At 42.1% G+C, this 17,737-nt stretch overlaps 1 protein-coding gene across 6 annotated transcripts in view; it reads left to right on the forward strand.

Annotated features, from left to right (window-relative positions):
* Nucleotides 1–17,483, forward strand: part of fam204a (family with sequence similarity 204 member A) — a 94,665-nt gene extending 77,182 nt beyond the window's left edge. For all 6 annotated transcript variants that reach the window (XM_070876561.1, XM_070876560.1, XM_070876563.1 and 3 more), the window contains 2 exons: nt 6,391–6,497; nt 16,266–17,483. In XM_070876561.1, the coding sequence (XP_070732662.1) occupies nt 6,391–6,497; nt 16,266–16,317 (159 nt within the window). In that variant the 3' untranslated portion in view covers nt 16,318–17,483. The remainder of the gene's footprint in view (nt 1–6,390; nt 6,498–16,265) is intronic.
* Nucleotides 17,484–17,737: the final 254 nt, after the last annotated feature.

The following is a 17,737-nucleotide window of genomic DNA, read 5'->3' on the forward strand; positions in this document are numbered from 1 at the left end:
ATCTTGTGCTATGAATGGCTGAATAAAACTACTTCGGTACAATTAAGGATATCCTCACAGGTCAGATTGTGCTTCTTATTACTGCACTGTTCCCAGCCTGAGGTGAAGCCACTGCTGTCTTTACACACAAAACTGTCCAGTTTCAAAGGGATAATTCTCTAACGGTATGTTCGAGGCGCAGAAGACGCCAGTCTGAGAAATTGAGGCGAGCTTAGTCGACCTGAAGGAGCCACCATATGTCTTCATCCTTCAAACAGCCAACTTATCCTCAGTTCCTTGGTACAATACTTGAGTACTTGAATGATATTCCTTTATTATATATCTGATTTGAGACATGTTATAATGTGCACAGAAAAATTGCAACTCATTATAAGAGGCAACTACAAATTAATGTTCATTTTTAACAAAAATATTACACCTATTGAATGACACTCAATGGAGAATTGCAGGTGTTTGGGCTCAGGAGCAGCACGGGCCACCCACACTGCGATATGTGTGCGCACTAGGCCTGTGCAGCAGAGCAGGTCTCCAGTCGTCTTGGGCAATCCTTGCCACTGGACCAAGACCTAGCTCTGTCAAGCCTGTGTGGTGGCTGGTGTGCAACGGTCACCACATGTTAAAAAAATCCACACACAGGCATCTTCCACCCTTCAAGATTTAGTTAGGGACCTGGAATATTAGGTCCTTCATTGAAACACCTGTGAACTTTTTGATGTGGAAGCAAGTCATCCTCGATCCGAGGGACTGTCTATGATGATGAGGCATGTGGTTCTGAATTGTGGTGATACTAGGATTTTATGGGGAGATATGTTGTCCTTATCCCTGCACATTCTTCTTGACTTTTTATTGTTCTTCTGTGTAATTTGGAAAATTTCCCTCATTGACATAGATAGAAACATAGAAATTTACAGCGCAGAAGGAGGCCATTCCGACCCATCGTGTCCACGCCGGCCGACAAAGAGCCACACGGCCCTTGGTCAGCAGCTCTAAAGGTTACATATAAACACATGAACAATGATGGAAAGAGCACCCAGTCCAACAAATCCGCCTCAAAACTGCGACACCCCTTATATTAAAACATTCTACACTCCACCCCAACCGTTCCCTAAATTCACGTACAGAATTTAAAGAACGTCAACTTTTAGAAAATAGATTACTGCTGTAACTTTTATGCTTTCTTTGAAATTGCGGTGCAGTGTTTTTTTTTTGTCCTTGATGTTAATGTGCATTTTGTCCACATCAAAAACCCCAAATATACTTGAGGCTTACAAATGTTTGTACTTCACCCCCTGACCAGTTTTGTTGTCCATATAAATTTCTACTAATTACATGAAAAGTAGTGGATACCTAGGAGTGAGTTGGTGGTTGAAAGCTTCAGATAACATTTTAAGCCAGAGGTTCCCATACTTTTTTTTTTTTGCTGAGCCTGCTTTCAGAGGTTCATGACCCATGTGTGCCACCTCTTTCTAAGAAACAATAATTTTGCACAATTAATGTTAGTGTAGATAAACCTGGTAACACACAGTACTTGAGCAGTTCCATCATTTAGCTGTTTTAATTCTTCTTTCTTACTCTTTTAGGTTTTAATATGAAGTCCAGGCATATCATTGGAACTCAGTGGCTGGGAAATTCCTCGGATCTTGTTGCCTTGCCAGATATGCAGTGGAAATGGGGTTTCCGCTGCACTTCCGGTGAAGTAACGCTGGCATAGTGGGAGCAGATCTGAGGAATTTTCTGGACACTATGTCCAGTGTCCTCTTCATCTGCTTGTACGTTCCCAGGAGGGCACACCCCTGTTTGGGAATCTCTGGTTTAAACCATGAGAGTTCTGGAAATTGGATCAGGGTGTGCAAATGTAAATTCCTATGTCCACATTTTTAATGGAAACTGTCTTTGTAAATTTGTACATGCTGTAATTACACCCTCTCATCATCGATAATGCTGCAGTGCCCCCAGTGGGGGAGGGTGTCATTACAATGTGACATATTTTACATAGGCAATTTTTGTTGTCACTGTGGACATTGACGTTTATAAGGGGGAAAAGTTGACAAATAATGAGTTCAGATGCAAGAATTATATATAAAATATACTTACTTTTCTATTCTTTAAAATGTTTGTTTATATACAAATCTACAAATGGCTTAAAAGCCCAAACTAACTATGTAACCTTACATGGATATAATTTCATTAAATTCGGGTCGATAAATATTTAGTGGATTGAAATCATGCAATGTGATATTTGTAGCAAACATTTCTTCGCTTGTTTTACGGGGGATTTAGCCCAAAAATCAGTTAATGCCTCTGACAAAACAGTGGAGCAGATAATTTAATGCATTTGTTGGGCAATGTATTGGGCAGCATGATTTCAACCCATTTTTGTTTACTATGAGTAAATATGTAACTGTTTGAAATTACAAGGGGTCAGACAGCATTGCTATATGTACAGGGTATATGATGGATGAATATGGTGTGCACTCACTTCTGTATTTCTAAAAATGATGGTATTTCCTTGATGAATGTGGTTTATATTAAGATTTGAAAGTGAAATTGGTGTGAGCTAAAATTGTTATAAGAACATAACATAAGAAATAGGAGCAGGCCATTTGGCCCTTCGAGCCTGCTTTGCCATTCAACAAGATCATGGCTGTCTTCTACCTCAACTCCACCTCTTCTTCGCACTATCCTCATATCCCTTAATTCCCTTTGTTCCCAAGTATAAGTATAATGAAACTTTGTATATTATCTAATCATTACTGGCAAACCCTTCTATGTCATGTGCAATTATTTCCATCAGCCTGCTCAATATGTACAGGCAGAGGATCCTTGGTTAGTGGAGTTAGACCCACTTTATCCTACATTTCCCTCGCTAATCACTAATTGTTAGTGGGATGGCTCAAGGAAGTTTGTCATGTAAAATCTTGATTGAGAGCATTATTCTCAATTTATACACTTTAATTACAGTTACTAACTAATTCAGCTTATTTTGGCATGAACAATTGTATATATCTTAAATTCCACTGTATCAGAATTAAGAGTCAATAGGGAAAAATATACTGAATTGCTGATTGCCTAATTAGAAGCAACCTCCGTACGTTTACATCATCTTCAACTTAATTAATGTTAGGAATATTGTAACTGCATTTATAGCCGATTAAACAAGTGATGTTTTGTATGGAAATGACATAAGCAGTCAGGCTCTAAATTTATTGTGTTTTTCACTTTCGGAAAATATACCTCCATGGCCTAAAATGTGAATTTTTTTCTCCCCCCATCTCACCAGTTTTCTCCGATCCCCTTTCCTGAAGGTGTTCAATAATTACTGTGTTATGGTTTGCCGATCACCCTCAATACCTTGTCTACATGACCGATCTTCAAGAAGGAGCTTAGATGGTCATTTCTTTAATTATGCTTGGCGTGCGAATATCCATGCAACTTCCCACTTTACCGAGCTCTCATTCTGACCTGTGCCATTGGGAAGGAGGAGGCAAAGTGCTTCCCCATGTGGAGAAAGGAAAGAGAGAGAGTTATCCAGGGGAAATCACAGATGTCGCATTGGAGTACCAAATGATTTCACTGTTGTGTAGTCCTTTCGATTGTATCTATCTTCATCTTCACAAATTATTCAGCATAGAGCTTCCAGCATCCCTATCAGTTATATCAACTAGTAACGTGCTGATGCTACCCATTAATCATCATCATAGGCAGTCCCTCGAAATCGAGGAAGACTTGCTTCCACTCTAAAAGTGAATTCTCAGGTGACTGAACAGTCCAATACGGGAACTATAGTCTCTGTCACAGGTGGGACAGACTGAATTCAGGACAGTCATTGAAGGAAAGGGTGGGTGGGGAGTCTGGTTTGCCACACGCTCCTGCCGCTGCCTGCGCTTGTTTTCTGCATGCTCTCGGCGAAAAGACTCGAGGTGCTCAGCACCCTCCCAGATGCTCTTCCTCCACTTAGAGTGGTCTTTGGCCAGGGACTCCCAGGTGTCGATGGGGATGTTGCACTTAATCAAGGAGGTTTTAAGAGTGTCCTTGTAATGTTTCCTCTGCCCTCCTGGGGCCGCTTGCTGTGTAGGAGTTCCGAGTAGAGCGCTTGGTTTGGGAGTCTCGTGTTGGACATGCGAACAATGTGGCCCACCCAACAGAGCTGGTCGAGTGTGGTCAGTGCTTCGATGCTGGGGTTGTTGGCCTGATCGAGAGCACTGACTTCGTCTGTCCTCCCAGGGGATTTGCAGGATTGTGTCCGACTGCGGCAACTATGGAGGAATCTCCCTGTTGTCAGCACTGGGAAAGTCATCGCTAGAAACCTCCTCAACCGTCTTCTCCCTGTGGCTGAGGAGCTCCTCCCGGAGTCACAGTGCGTATTCCATCCACTACAGGATACAATGGGCATGATCTTTATGGCTCGACAACTGCAAGAGAAATACGGGGAACAGCACCCATTAATGTACCTGCATGCTGTCACTCATAAATTATAACTAGTGGCTTTGAGTTCCATTCCTGTTGGTGCGAGTGTAAAAATGAATGATATGACCACAGGGTGTATTCACAAACATGAAATTACGTGCAAATTAATAACATTTTGTACCTATATAGAGCATCTAACAAAGAAGAACATCCCAAGACACTCAAAGAGGTGGGTTTTAAGGAGGATCTTAAGGTGAAGAGGCAGGGAGGTTGAGAGAGGGAATTCCAAAGCTTACATGGCTGAAGACACAGCCACTAATAGAGGGGCGAAGGGAGAGAGGATGCACAAGATGCCATAATCTGAGGAATGGAGTGTTCTGGAGCGGTTGTAATGCTGGAGCAGATTAGAGATGGGGGTAATTCCATGACAGAGTCATTATTACTGTAGGTTGCGTAAACAGGTTTGTGCCTGCAATTAGATCTTACTAACTAGGTTTTCAGAGTCAGATGCCAAGCAGAGGCGCCAGATGCTTCCCTACAGAGAATAAATTATATAGTGAGTTACCCCCGGGCTAATCTCATGCACCTAACAGCCAGCTGAAGAGTGTATTGACAGAAATTGAGGATCATCATATGCCTGCAGAATACAGTACATGACCTGGGAAGACCTGGAAGAGAGGGAAAGGATGAAAATATAAAAGTAAATTGTTGATAGAAATGGGTAGCGTCTGCAGACGCACAATCTGAGGACTATTTTCCAAAAGACTCCCTGATGGCTCGGTTAGAAATTGTACCGCCCAGGTTTAAACACTGATTTGTACTGACTTAGGCGAGCATGTTTGGGGCACTGCAGTTGGCTTCAGTCCCACTAGCACGAGGAAGGGACAACTCCGCAAGGTTCCTGCTAGAAAAGTGCAAGTGTGCGCATGTTGGTTGTGAACAGTTTCAGCTGTAACGTCCTCTGTGGTTAAATAGCCCAATCTCACCTAACCCTTTAGATGTTCTGCTGGAAGGTACCTGGTGCCCATGCAATCATAATCATAGTATGAGTCAGAGCCTTTGGGAGGGGAGAAGAAAAATACTGAGTTTACTCATGGTGTAGGGAACATAATGACTTCATGGCACTGCTGTACTTTAAACTCCCTATCCAGCATTATTGTGGGAGCACCATCACCATAAGGACTACAGCAGTTCTAGGAAGAAGTTCCCCCACCACCACCTGAGCACAACTAGCAATAATAAATGCAGCCTTGCCAGAGCGCTCACAGCCCGAGAACACATTTTAAAAACGGAAATACCAATTGTGGCAAATCAGAAAGAAGGAAACACATGTAAGCTAAATTAACTAATATTAACACAAAAATGTGGAAGGTACTGCACTGTGGTTAGGAAGAGTGAGTGAATAGTTTGAAATATTTGTGGGGTAGAACCGTGTCAGCAAGGGCTGGGACATAATCCACTGAAATGTAAGACTGCAGGCCATTCGTATGAACAGCCTGTGACAGATCTTGTTCTGTATTGTGGTTTTAAAAAATTGTTGCATTCATAATTTTCAAGTTGTTGTGGTTTTATTCTTCTCCCACCCCCTCAAACCACCTCAAAAGCAAAGTATTTGTTGGAATGGAGGACTGCAGAATCTTCAGTCAAATGGTTTGGTGTACTGTGCCTTTGGCTGTAATGTAATTCTATGACACTTTTGTGCACAATTTGCACTTTGGCATGAATTTATTTCACCTTTGGATTAAGCACATGCTGTTATTTTAGCCTTTTAAGAAGGTTTAGTTGTGAAAACTCCATGAATAAGTTTAAGATTTACTCTAAATAGCTATGAATGGAGAGAAAAAACTGTTTGTTGGTATTGTTTTCGATCAATTTTCAGATGGGGACTTATTTACTTCAGGAAAGGAGGAAGTAGCCGTGAGATATTGGAATTCATTTTATTTTTGTGTAGAACTTTTCTCATGCTCTTTGATCTTTCCACAGCTGGGTGTGAAAATTGCCAAAGCTGTCGATTGCCGTGATTTTGCAAAAGCCAAACAAGAGGCTGAAGTTTCTCAGCAGGCCCAAAAGAAGAAGCACCTTGCTTGGGGGTGAGTCATTCTTTACCAATTAACTTCAAACACTTTCAACTGAATTTGAATAATAATCAACACAACAGGAATAGTTCTTGTGTCGTTAGTTGTCTTTAAGTCTGATTTTCCGATGGCACTTGGGTTCAGCTGCCAAGGTTTGAATTAACGGGCCACAGCACAACCTTTTTAAAAAAAAAAACAATGGTAGTTGCTTCAGTCAGCTATCCTTTCGCAAGGTCAAGTACACTACTTTCATTGTATACAAAAGAATGTGCTTTTTCATTGTACGGAGTGACTGCTGCCAATGAACTGGAAGCTGCTGCCAACGACCGGAAACTGCGCAGAAGCGTTCTGCGCATTAATCTGTGGTGGTTTCAGTATACATGTATAATAATATAGTCCTTATGAGGAAAGGTTGAGCAGGTTGTGCCAATGCTCATTGGAGTTTAGAAGAATGAGAGGTGAATCTTATTGAAACATATAAGATTCTGAGGGGCTTGACAGGGTAGATGCTGAGAGGATATTTCCCCTCGTAGGGGAATCTAGAACTGGGGGCATAGTTTCAGAATAATGGGTCGCTTATTTAAGACGGCGATGAGGAGGAATTTCTTCTCTGAGGCTGGTGAATCTTTGAAATTCTCTACCCCAGAGAGCTGTGGAGTTGAGTCATTGAATATATTCAAGGTGGAGATAGACAGATTTTTGAACTATAGGGGAATCAAAGGTTATGGGGAGCGGGCAGGAAAGTGGAGTTGAGGCCAAGATCTGATCAGCCATAATCTTATTGAATGGCCTACTCCTATTTCTCATGTTCTTCGTCATATCACATGCCTAAATCTATGGAGCAATGGGTTGGTTTAATAATGTGTAATAATAGTGCAGGTTGGTTTAAGTATTAATGTATGATATTTTCACGGGGGAGAGGGTTGCGGAAATGTATTTGTACGGAGCACAAGCTCCGTGTGAAGGGAAAGGAGAAGTAAATTAATAAAAATAAGATTATTAAAAATGGACGTTTGCTGTGTTTTGCTGGTGCAGATTTTCTTTTCCTGACGCGGCTCTGTTTGGCAGTAGTGATCTCTTTTCAACAACGCCTCCCTCATTTCTCTCTGGAAGAGTTTTCTTTGTAATGACGACATTATGTGCTTTTCAGTTAGTGAAGAACCGAAAAAACACTGAAACTGCGCACACGCAACTACTTCAATTTCATTGGCAGCAGTTACGTCCTTTTCTGTATGGGCACCAGACTGGAGGCAAGAAGGACCTGTGTTCAAATTCCAGCAAGATTCACATATACTGTCATCTTTTCAAATTAGATAAAATGAGTGACACATCTTAGGATATAGAGGAGAACAGGGGACTACAGAAGTGGGCAGTGTTTGCCGCACTTTTGCAAGTACTGTCTTTGGACACCTCTGGCCATCAGTTAATGGAAACTTAAATGAACACTGCTTCATGCTACTCTCTGGCAGTGACCTGATAATTTACTTTATTTTCCTCCCTATGTCTCTCTATGGAAATCTACCTGATATTTTTATGAGGATCAATTAGATTTATCGCATTTGCTGGAATAGAATTTTTTTACAGGACTGGTTTTGTTATAAGGCGACTATTTTGGTTGACATTCAATCTCCATTTAAACGCGATAAAGGAATCAAAGCTTATTTTGAGTGATTTTCAGCTATGAAGTGCCATGTACAATTTAACAGTTTTAAGCACCGTTTACATTTGGAGCATCAACTATAAAATCTGTAACTGATTTCGACGCACCTTCTGTGTCTGTCTGCCCTTTCCATTTATTAAAGTTGCTGTTGTTGGTCAAAGATTATGTCAGTAGTTTGACATGTCAGTCTGCTGAAACAATCAGATGAAACTTTAATAGTCTCTTTCCTGACTGGCTAAAATATTGGGACTTTGAAGCAGTTTTCCAGCCAAATAGGAATGCATTTTCAGTGAGATGGTCCTGGCTTTAAACATGGATTGTGGAGGCACAGGAAACTGGGTACATTTAGTAAAAATAGAATACTATAAAATAAGTGATAAAGTAGACCATGTGGAGAAGATGCAATACAAGATAATCTAGATATCAGGAAAGGAAGATAGAACTGAAAAGGAGGAAGAAGAAATAGAAGTAATGATCTGACATGTACCCTGACTGCTGAGTCCTGCTGAGTGAGAAGCTGAGCCAGAGACAAAGACAGTTAGTTCCAGGTTCAGTCCTGATTTCAGCTGAGCCAGTATATAGGTACTGTTATTGGCCTCAACATTCCTAGTTAGGGAGGAGGGGACAATGACCACGGTTACAGATCCCAATCACTATTCAAAGACCTCTGGTGGAAGTGCACTTGTGTGGACATTAGGTGAGGTAACGGTCAGGCTTGGCTGTGATTCACCCTGCAATCCAGCAGCCTGCTGGATACTTGCTGCCCAGACTTATATATGAATAATGGGCACTTGGATGAGATACTGCCTATTGAACTGTATCTCAACAGCATGTCAATGCTAGAGAGAGAAAGAGAGAGAGGGGAGGTAGCAACTGAAGAAAATCAAAAGAAAGCTTCTTTAAACATGTGTATGAAGTGAAATCTTAACCTGGCAGCTCAAGGGATACAGAATTTTCTGATGATACCAGTGCTGTAAGGGTTAATGTGAATAACAGAATTACTATTGCCAAAGATATTTTGCATAATAGAGAGCTAGGTATGTGATACAGGCTTTAAACAGATACACATGATATAAACCTCAAATTCAAGGCTGTGTATTCTTATCTGAACTCAGATGTGTTACTGCCTTGAAGCATGTAATGAATATATTTTTTTTACAATCTACTATAAATGTTTACTGTTTTTTTAAAAGACCTAATAAAGTTGAATGAAAAATTTGTGAATGTGAGAAAAACCAATAGTTGAAATGTACTCATGAGCATACAGGGACTAACACTTCAGTGATGTTCTACCACATGACTAACATTGTATTGATATATGATGTGACTTGACACTGTGATGCTGTTGTGTCATGTGACTGATTGTACCACCTGACCATCTCTGGGGAGATGTACCATGTGACTTACACTTTGAATGTGGTTGTATCACATGATTCACATTGCAGTAATATACCGCTGATGATTTAGGATCACATCATTCCATCTATATACAATGTTAAACTCTCCTATCTATATTCACGTCCACCCTCTTGACCATGCCATCTCAATCAATAGAGGAATGGCCTCTTTATTCCTATTGCCTCAATCACAGACAAGGCCATCTCTGATCACTTTGCGTATCCTTAATCCGCTCACATCCCCCTTCCAATCGCACTGCGACTGTTTCTGCCCCTGGAAAAACTCTTCCCTCGTCACTTACAATTGCACTTTCAAACATTCAACTGTCCCAACCTTTGGCCCTCTGTTCGCCCATGATACTGCAACTGTCGATCTGCTCAGTCACTGCCTCATTTCCGTCTTTGATGGTCTTGTCCTCAGTAAAACTCTGCTCATCTCCCTGGTACAGCCCCGTCTTTGCTCCCTCAAGTCCAAAGGGCGCAATCTTGAATGTATCTGGTGCACAACTGGCTTAGCTATTCATCGCCACACCTGCCTAGACCACATCAAGGACCATTGGGCCTGCTCTCCTCTGCCAAAACTGCTCACTACTCCAGCATCATCCTGGACTGCAAGATAACCCCCGGCTTCTTTTCTCCACGACCAACCATCTCCATAAACCCCTCTCCCCTGCCCCCTCCACTCTTGCCTCTAATGACCAGTGCAAGAAGCTCATGAACTTCTTTGTCACCAAAAAGGAAACCATCCGTTCAAGCTGCCTCTGCAGCTTCACCCCTTCCTCTTGCCATCAAGCCAAGCTTCCCCCAAGGTTCGCCGCTGTCAAGCCTTGAATCCGCATTTTTCTCTAGTTTCTCTCTTTCTTCCCCATATGCCTTCTCAGAGCTCAATTTGTCAATGAGACCCAACTTCTGCTCTCTCAACCCTGATCCCACTAACTGTTGAACACTCAACTTCCCTTTCTGACCCCGATACTAGCTGACATTGTAAACGGTTCCCTCTTCGCAAGATGGAGAAGTTATAGGGTCGGAAGCTCTGATCAGGGTCATACAGGGACGCCGTGATTGCAAAACAATGTGTAGGGCATTACCCAAGAAGAGGATATTGGCCCATAATTTTGCTTTTGCAGGTCATCTAACAGCATCCGCCGTTAGTTAGACTTACCCTTGCACGTTTAGGTTTGTAAATTTTTTGCATGGCAAATTGCTGAAAGTGCAAACTGATAATGTCACAGCAAGGGGGACCCAGGCTTCTGGGACCTGAGTGAACAGGAAAAGCAACTGTCTATCTCCTCAACCAATCAGATTGAAAGATTGTGAAATAAACATTGCAAGGATGGAGAAGAAGGGTAAATTAGAGTGGGTGAATTCAATGTCAAAACAGGAAGAGAAAGAAATAAAGAGGGAAAGAAAGATTGGATTAAGAGAGGGAAAAAAGAAAAAGTAAGAAAAAATAATTTGATCTTACATTTTTAAAATCTCCAACAATTAAAACCTGAAGGAATGAGACTCCACACTTTTCAGAGTTAGAGAGGTTGTTTGGCAGTAATTAACACTTATCACATTGCGAAAGAGGTACTGAAATAGACGATACGTAACTTTCTGTGGCGAGTTTAGTTTGTAGCTATTGTGCAAATACAACAACTTCATGCCATTCAATCTATTTCAATGGTGCCCCAGACTGAGATGTGTATCTCGTGAAGCTGACGGCAGAGCAGTGCAACTCGGACAGCAGCTTTGTATATTTGAGTTTAACCACGCATCTGCCCACGCCTGAAGCTAACAGTGAGCGCCATTAGCCTCACTCTTGTTTTGATGGGAAAATCTGGGTCATTATCATAAATCTCATAATGTGCAAAATATGTTGCAACTCGTTTCAGAATCATAGACTAGAAGTTATTTCAAATTTTCCATGTGTTAAAATATGTTAACATAATAAGTTATAATTGTTAAGATTTATGGTTTGCTTTTTTAATTAATTCCAGGCAGCCCCTTAAGGCGTTTGCTTCACGCTTCTTTTGTCACAGGTTCAAAACAGCGTAATCATTTGCTTTGTAGGTTGTCAGCCAGGCGATGAGCTAGAGCAAACCAACATAGAAACATAGAAAATAGGTGCAGGAGTAGGCCATTCGGCCCTTCGAGCCTGCACCGCCATTCAATGAGTTCATGGCTGAACATGCAACTTCAGTACCCCATTCTTGCTTTCTTGCCATACCCCTTGATCCCCCTAGTAGTAAGGACTACATCCAACACCTTTTTGAATATATTTAGTGAATTGGCCTCAACAACTTTCTGTGGTAGAGAATTCCACAGGTTCACCACTCTGGGTGAAGAAGTTTCTCCTCATCTCGGTCCTAAATGGCTTACCCCTTATCCTTAGACTGTGACCTCTGGTTCTGGACTTCCCCAACATTGGGAACATTCTTCCTGCATTTAACCTGTCTAAACCCATCAGAATTTTAAACGTTTCTATGAGATCCCCTCTCATTCTTCTGAACTCCAGTGAATACAAGCCCAGTTGATCCAGTCTTTCTTGATATGTCAGTCCCGCCATCCTGGGAATCAGTCTAGTGAACCTTCGCTGCACTCCCTCAATAGCAAGAATGTCCTTCCTCAAGTTAGGAGACCAAAACTGTACACAATACTCCAGGTGTGGCCTCACCAAGGCCCTGTACAACTGTAGCAACACCTCCCTGCCCCTGTACTCAAATCCCTTCGCTATGAAGGCCAACAAGCCATTTGCTTTCTTAACCGCCTGCTGTACCTGCATGCCAACCTTCAATGACTGATGTACCATGACACCCAGGTTTCGTTGCATCTCCCCTTTTCCTAATCTGTCACCATTCAGATAATAGTCTGTCTCTCTGTTTTTACCACCAAAGTGGATAACCTCACATTTATCCACATTATACTTCATCTGCCATGCATTTGCCCACTCACCTAACCTATCCAAGTCACTCTGCAGCCTCATAGCATCCTCCTTGCAGCTCACACTGCCACCAAACTTAGTGTCATCCGCAAATTTGGAGATACTACATTTAATCTCCTCGTCTAAATCATTAATGTACAATGTAAACAGCTGGGGCTCCAGCACAGAACATTGAGGTACCCCACTAGTCACTGCCTGCCATTCTGAAAAGTCCCCATTTACTCCTACTCCTTGCTTCCTGTCTGACAACCAGTTCTCAATCCATGTCAGCACACTACCCCCAATCCCATGTGCTTTAACTTTTCACATTAATCTCTTGTGTGGGACCTTGTCGAAAGCCTTCTGAAAGTCCAAATATACCACATCAACTGGTTCTCCCTTGTCCACTCTACTGGAAACATCCTCAAAAAATTCCAGAAGATTTGTCAAGCATGATTTCCCTTTCACAAATCCATGCTGACTTGGACCTATCATGTCACCTCTTCCCAAATGCACTGCTATGACATCCTGAATAATTGATTCCATCATTTTACCCACTACTGATGTCAGGCTGACCGGTCTATAATTCCCTGTTTTCTCTCTCCCTCCTTTTTTAAAAAGTGGGGTGACATTGGCTACCCTCCACTCGATAGGAACTGATCCAGAGTCTATGGAATGTTGGAAAATGACTGTCAATGCATCCGCTATTTCCAAGGCCACCTCCTTAAGTACTCTGGGATGCAGTCCATCAGGCCCTGGGGATTTATCGGCCTTCAGTCCTATCAATTTCCCCAACACAATTTCCCGACTAATAAGGATTTCCCTCATTTCCTCCTTCTTACTAGACCCTCTGACCCCTTTTATATCCGGAAGGTTGTTTGTGTCCTCCTTAGTGAATACCGAACCGAAGTACTTGTTCAATTGGTCTGCCATTTCTTTGTTCCCCGTTATGACTTCCCCTGATTCTGACTGCAGGGGACCTACGTTTGTCTTTACTAACCTTTTTCTTTTTACATATCTATAGAAACTTTTGCAGTCCGTCTTAATGTTCCCGCAAGCTTCCTCTCGTACTCTATTTTCCCTGCCCTAATCAAACCCTTTGTCCTCCTCTGCTGAGTTCTAAATGTCTCCCAGTCCCCAGGTTCACTGCTATTTCTGGCCAATTTGTATGCCACTTCCTTGGCTTTAATACTATCCCTGATTTCCCTTGATAGCCACGGTTGAGCCACCTTCCCTTTTTTATTTTTACGCCGGACAGGGATGTACAATTGTTGTAGTTCATCCATGCGGTCTCGAAATGTCTGCCATTGCCCATCCACAGTCAACCCCTTAAGTATCATTCGCCAATCTATCCTAGCCAATTCACGCCTCATACCTTCAAAGTTACCCTTCTTTAAGTTCTGGACCATGGTCTCTGAATTAACGGTTTCATTCTCCATCCTAATGTAGAATTCCACCATATTATGGTCACTCTTCCCCAAGGGGCCTCGCACAACGAGATTGCTAATTAATCCTCTCTCATTACACAACACCCAGTATAAGATGGCCTCCCCCTTAATTGGTTCCTCGACATATTGGTCTAGAAAACCATCCCTTATGCACTCCAGGAAATCCTCCTCCACTGTATTGCTTCCAGTTTGGTTAGCCCAATCTATATGCATATTAAAGTCACCCATGATAACTGCTGCACCTTTATTGCATGCACCCCTAATTTCCTGTTTGATGCCCTCCCCAACATCACTACTACTGTTTGGAGGTCTGTACACAACTCCCACTAACGTTTTTTGCCCTTTGGTGTTCTGCAGCTCTATCCATATAGATTCCACATCATCCAATCTAATGTCCTTCCTAACTATTGCATTAATCTCCTCTTTAACCAGCAATGCTACCCCATCTCCTTTTCCTTTTATTCTATCCTTCCTGAATGTTGAATACCCATGGATGTTGAGTTCCCAGCCCTAATCATCCTGGAGCCACGTCTTTGTAATCCCAATCACATCATATCTGTTAACATCTATTTGCACAGTTAATTCATCCACCTTATTACGGATACTCCTTGCATTAAGACACAAAGTTTTCAGGCTTCTTTTTTTAACAGCCTTTGTCCTTTTAGAATTATGATTTAGTGTGGCCCTTTTTGTTTCTTGCCTTTGTTTACTCGGCCTTCCACTATTGCTTTTTACCTTTCTATCATATGTTTCTGACTCCATATTACTTCGCCCTATCTTGCTGCCATATTAGTTTAAGCACTCCCGAACTGCATTAGCAAATGTTACCCCTTGGACATCAGTTCCAGTCCTGCCCAAGTGCAGACCGTCTCTTTTGTACAGGTCCCACTTCCCCCAGAACTGGTTCCAATGTCCCAGGAATTTGAATCCCTCCCTCTTGCACCACTGCTCAAGCCACGTATTTATTCTAACTATCCTGCTCCCTCTACTCTGATTAGCATGTGGCACTGGTAGCAATCCAGAGATTACTACCTTTGAGGTCCTACTTTTTAATTTAACTCCTAGCTCCCTAAATTCAGCTTGTAAGACCTCTTCCCGCTTCTTACCTATATCATTGGTACCTACATGTACCACGACAACTGGCTGTTCACCCTCCCTCTCCAGAATGCTCTGCAGGTGCTCCAATACATCCTTGACCCTTGCACCAGGGAGGCAACATACCATCCTGGAGTCTCGGTTGCGGCCGCAGAAACTCCTATCTATTCCCCTTACAATAGAGTCCCCTATCACTATAGCTCTCCCACTCTTTTTCCCACCCTTCTGTGCAGCAGAGCCAGCCACGGTGCCATGAACTTGGCTGCTGCTGCCCTCCCCTGATGAGTTATCCTCCTCAATAGTACCCAAACATGTGGAAAAATTGCCTGCACATCCTGTAAGCAGCAGAAGGGTGAGGGGAAAGTGGAGTTCCTGGGCAAATTTCAATCGTAACGTAATCTATGCACAGACCAAGTTGTCTATTGAGGATGCCCCCTAGTGTGTCCCTTTCCTTACACCCAATCTCTGCATGTCATTCACTTTCTGGTTCCTGTTCCTGTTCCTGCTACAGCCATTCCTGTCAATAACCTCTTCACACCGCAGTTTGTTCCCACTTACGTTATTCCCGAGATGCGCATGCCAAGTTAAAGAGATGATGGTGCTTCGTGCTGGGCAGAAACATTGAAATTTGACACGCTAACAGTTCATTGGCAAACTGTGCGCATCATGGGTGCGGATTCAGTTGGAACAGTGCACTGATCATAAATCATATGGCAGGCAGTGCACAAGGATCGATGACTGGACCAGTGGAACAACAACCAGAAACCACCAGTACTCTTTCAGAAAAATCTGTTGTAAAATCATAACTTGATCAAATGTTTGCCCTTCTCATATTTTTTCCAATTGTACAAAAACGTCACTCGTAGGTGATGTGGTGGTACAGCACATTGAAGTACCCAACACGTGGTACCATAGGTGATGAGATGGCATCTGTGATTCCCATCCAATGCCTCCCAAATCTCAGCTGGCATTGCTTTGGTGAGCAGAGGTCAGAAACTTACATATGACGGGCAAAAGGGAAGGAGGGAATCAAAGAGTTCCTCGGCTAATCTCATGCATCTTTATGTCTGCTGCGTTCCGACTGATGTTGGCAGAGACCTGGGACAGGCTGGCTGTTTCCTCAGTTGTGGATGGTGTGAAGTGTGGAAAGTCCCTATTTTAAAAATTACTTGTGTCAAATAGACCACATGAACCAGAATCAGCAAACCACTCTTAGGCATATAAAAATATGAAATAAAAATTAACATTTTACCATTTTATTTTTTAAATTCAATCTAGATTTGAAGCTAAGAGGAGATGGGAGACAAAAAGCAACATGGGCTATATGTGATGTCATGACACGGTATGAAATGAAGTGGGTACTGAGATGTGTTGAAGTAGGGTTCTCTGCTGAAACACTTGACCTGTACTTGCACTCTCAATCCAATCTCCAGGGAATCATCTGGAAGCACTTTACAAGAACATAACAATGGCTGTGCCCTGCTGCTTTCATAACTGCACATGAACTGGTTGTGAATGATTTAGCCTTCAGTGTCTAACATTTGAACACGATCAAGGAGATTGAAAGATGATTTTGCCATACAATAAATAACTTTTAACAAGCCCAGTCATACCTCCTCGTGGAGCAATTTAGTAATATGGACAACAAAGTAATAATTTCTTCTGTCATCCCACAAGCTCAAACATTGTAAGTGCTCTATTTACAACTGGAAAGTTGTATATTCAAGTCCTGAGACTCCGTCAGTCAGAATCTCCTGCCTGTGTGAGGTCAGCTTTATCTGTTCCTGCACTGCCATGTCATGGACATTCTAGCTCAAAGAAGAAAGGGAAAACTACTCTCATCTGATTCCCGTCCTCCCTTAAGGCACATCTCTGCCCACCAGTCACTGGGATTCAAGTCACTCGGGGTCGCTGTGCAATAGAATGCTCTACCGTCTGACTGGAGAACAAAGTATGGAGGACGTTTTCTCATTAATGAACTACTCATGAGCTAGTCATGATACGCTTGTGTAGATCGTGTTCACTATTTATTTCAGCAAGATAAAGATTGATCAAAACCCATTGTCTTGTAACATCGACATATTTTGTTAATCTAGTATCATTTTTGGCAATCTGCTACCTGTCTGGCTGTAAATTAGAAGCAACAGTTATAGATGTGGAACTATATCATGTAAGTACTTTACTAAACTGGCAACAATATAATAAATGAAAGAGGATGTGTATAATGTCACTTTGCAATTATAAATGGGTTAAAACTACTCATTTTACACATCTTAAGTTTACTTTAAGACTGCAGCAGTTAAGGGTTTAATATCTGATGAAGTAAAATTGGTTTCCAAACTGCTCAATATACAGATTTGCATTTGTTACAAAATTTATATTAAACATTTTTTTTTATTATGTGAAAGGACGTCGATGCAAGATGGAATGTAATATTTTCCCACTTTTGACATTGTGTTGGCCACAAATAAAGTTCCTTCTACTGTGTTACAAAAACCTTGCCCTAGCCCCTACCTTGGAAGAGCAAAGCAAGCATATCCAAAGTGTGGATTTTCTCATTCCCTGCAACAGCTATCCCTATAGCCCCACTCCAGGACTTGAGTACGTAATCTAGGCTGACACTTGAGTGCAGTAGTGAGGGAGAGTTGCATTGTCAGAGGTGCCATCTCTCAGATGAAATGTTAAGCCAAGGACAAGGTGTTCAGGTGAACATAAAAGATCCCATGGCACGATCTAAGAAGAGCAGGTTG

This window comes from Pristiophorus japonicus, chromosome 3, assembly GCF_044704955.1.
Source record: "Pristiophorus japonicus isolate sPriJap1 chromosome 3, sPriJap1.hap1, whole genome shotgun sequence".
Taxonomy (NCBI): Eukaryota; Metazoa; Chordata; class Chondrichthyes; family Pristiophoridae; genus Pristiophorus; species Pristiophorus japonicus.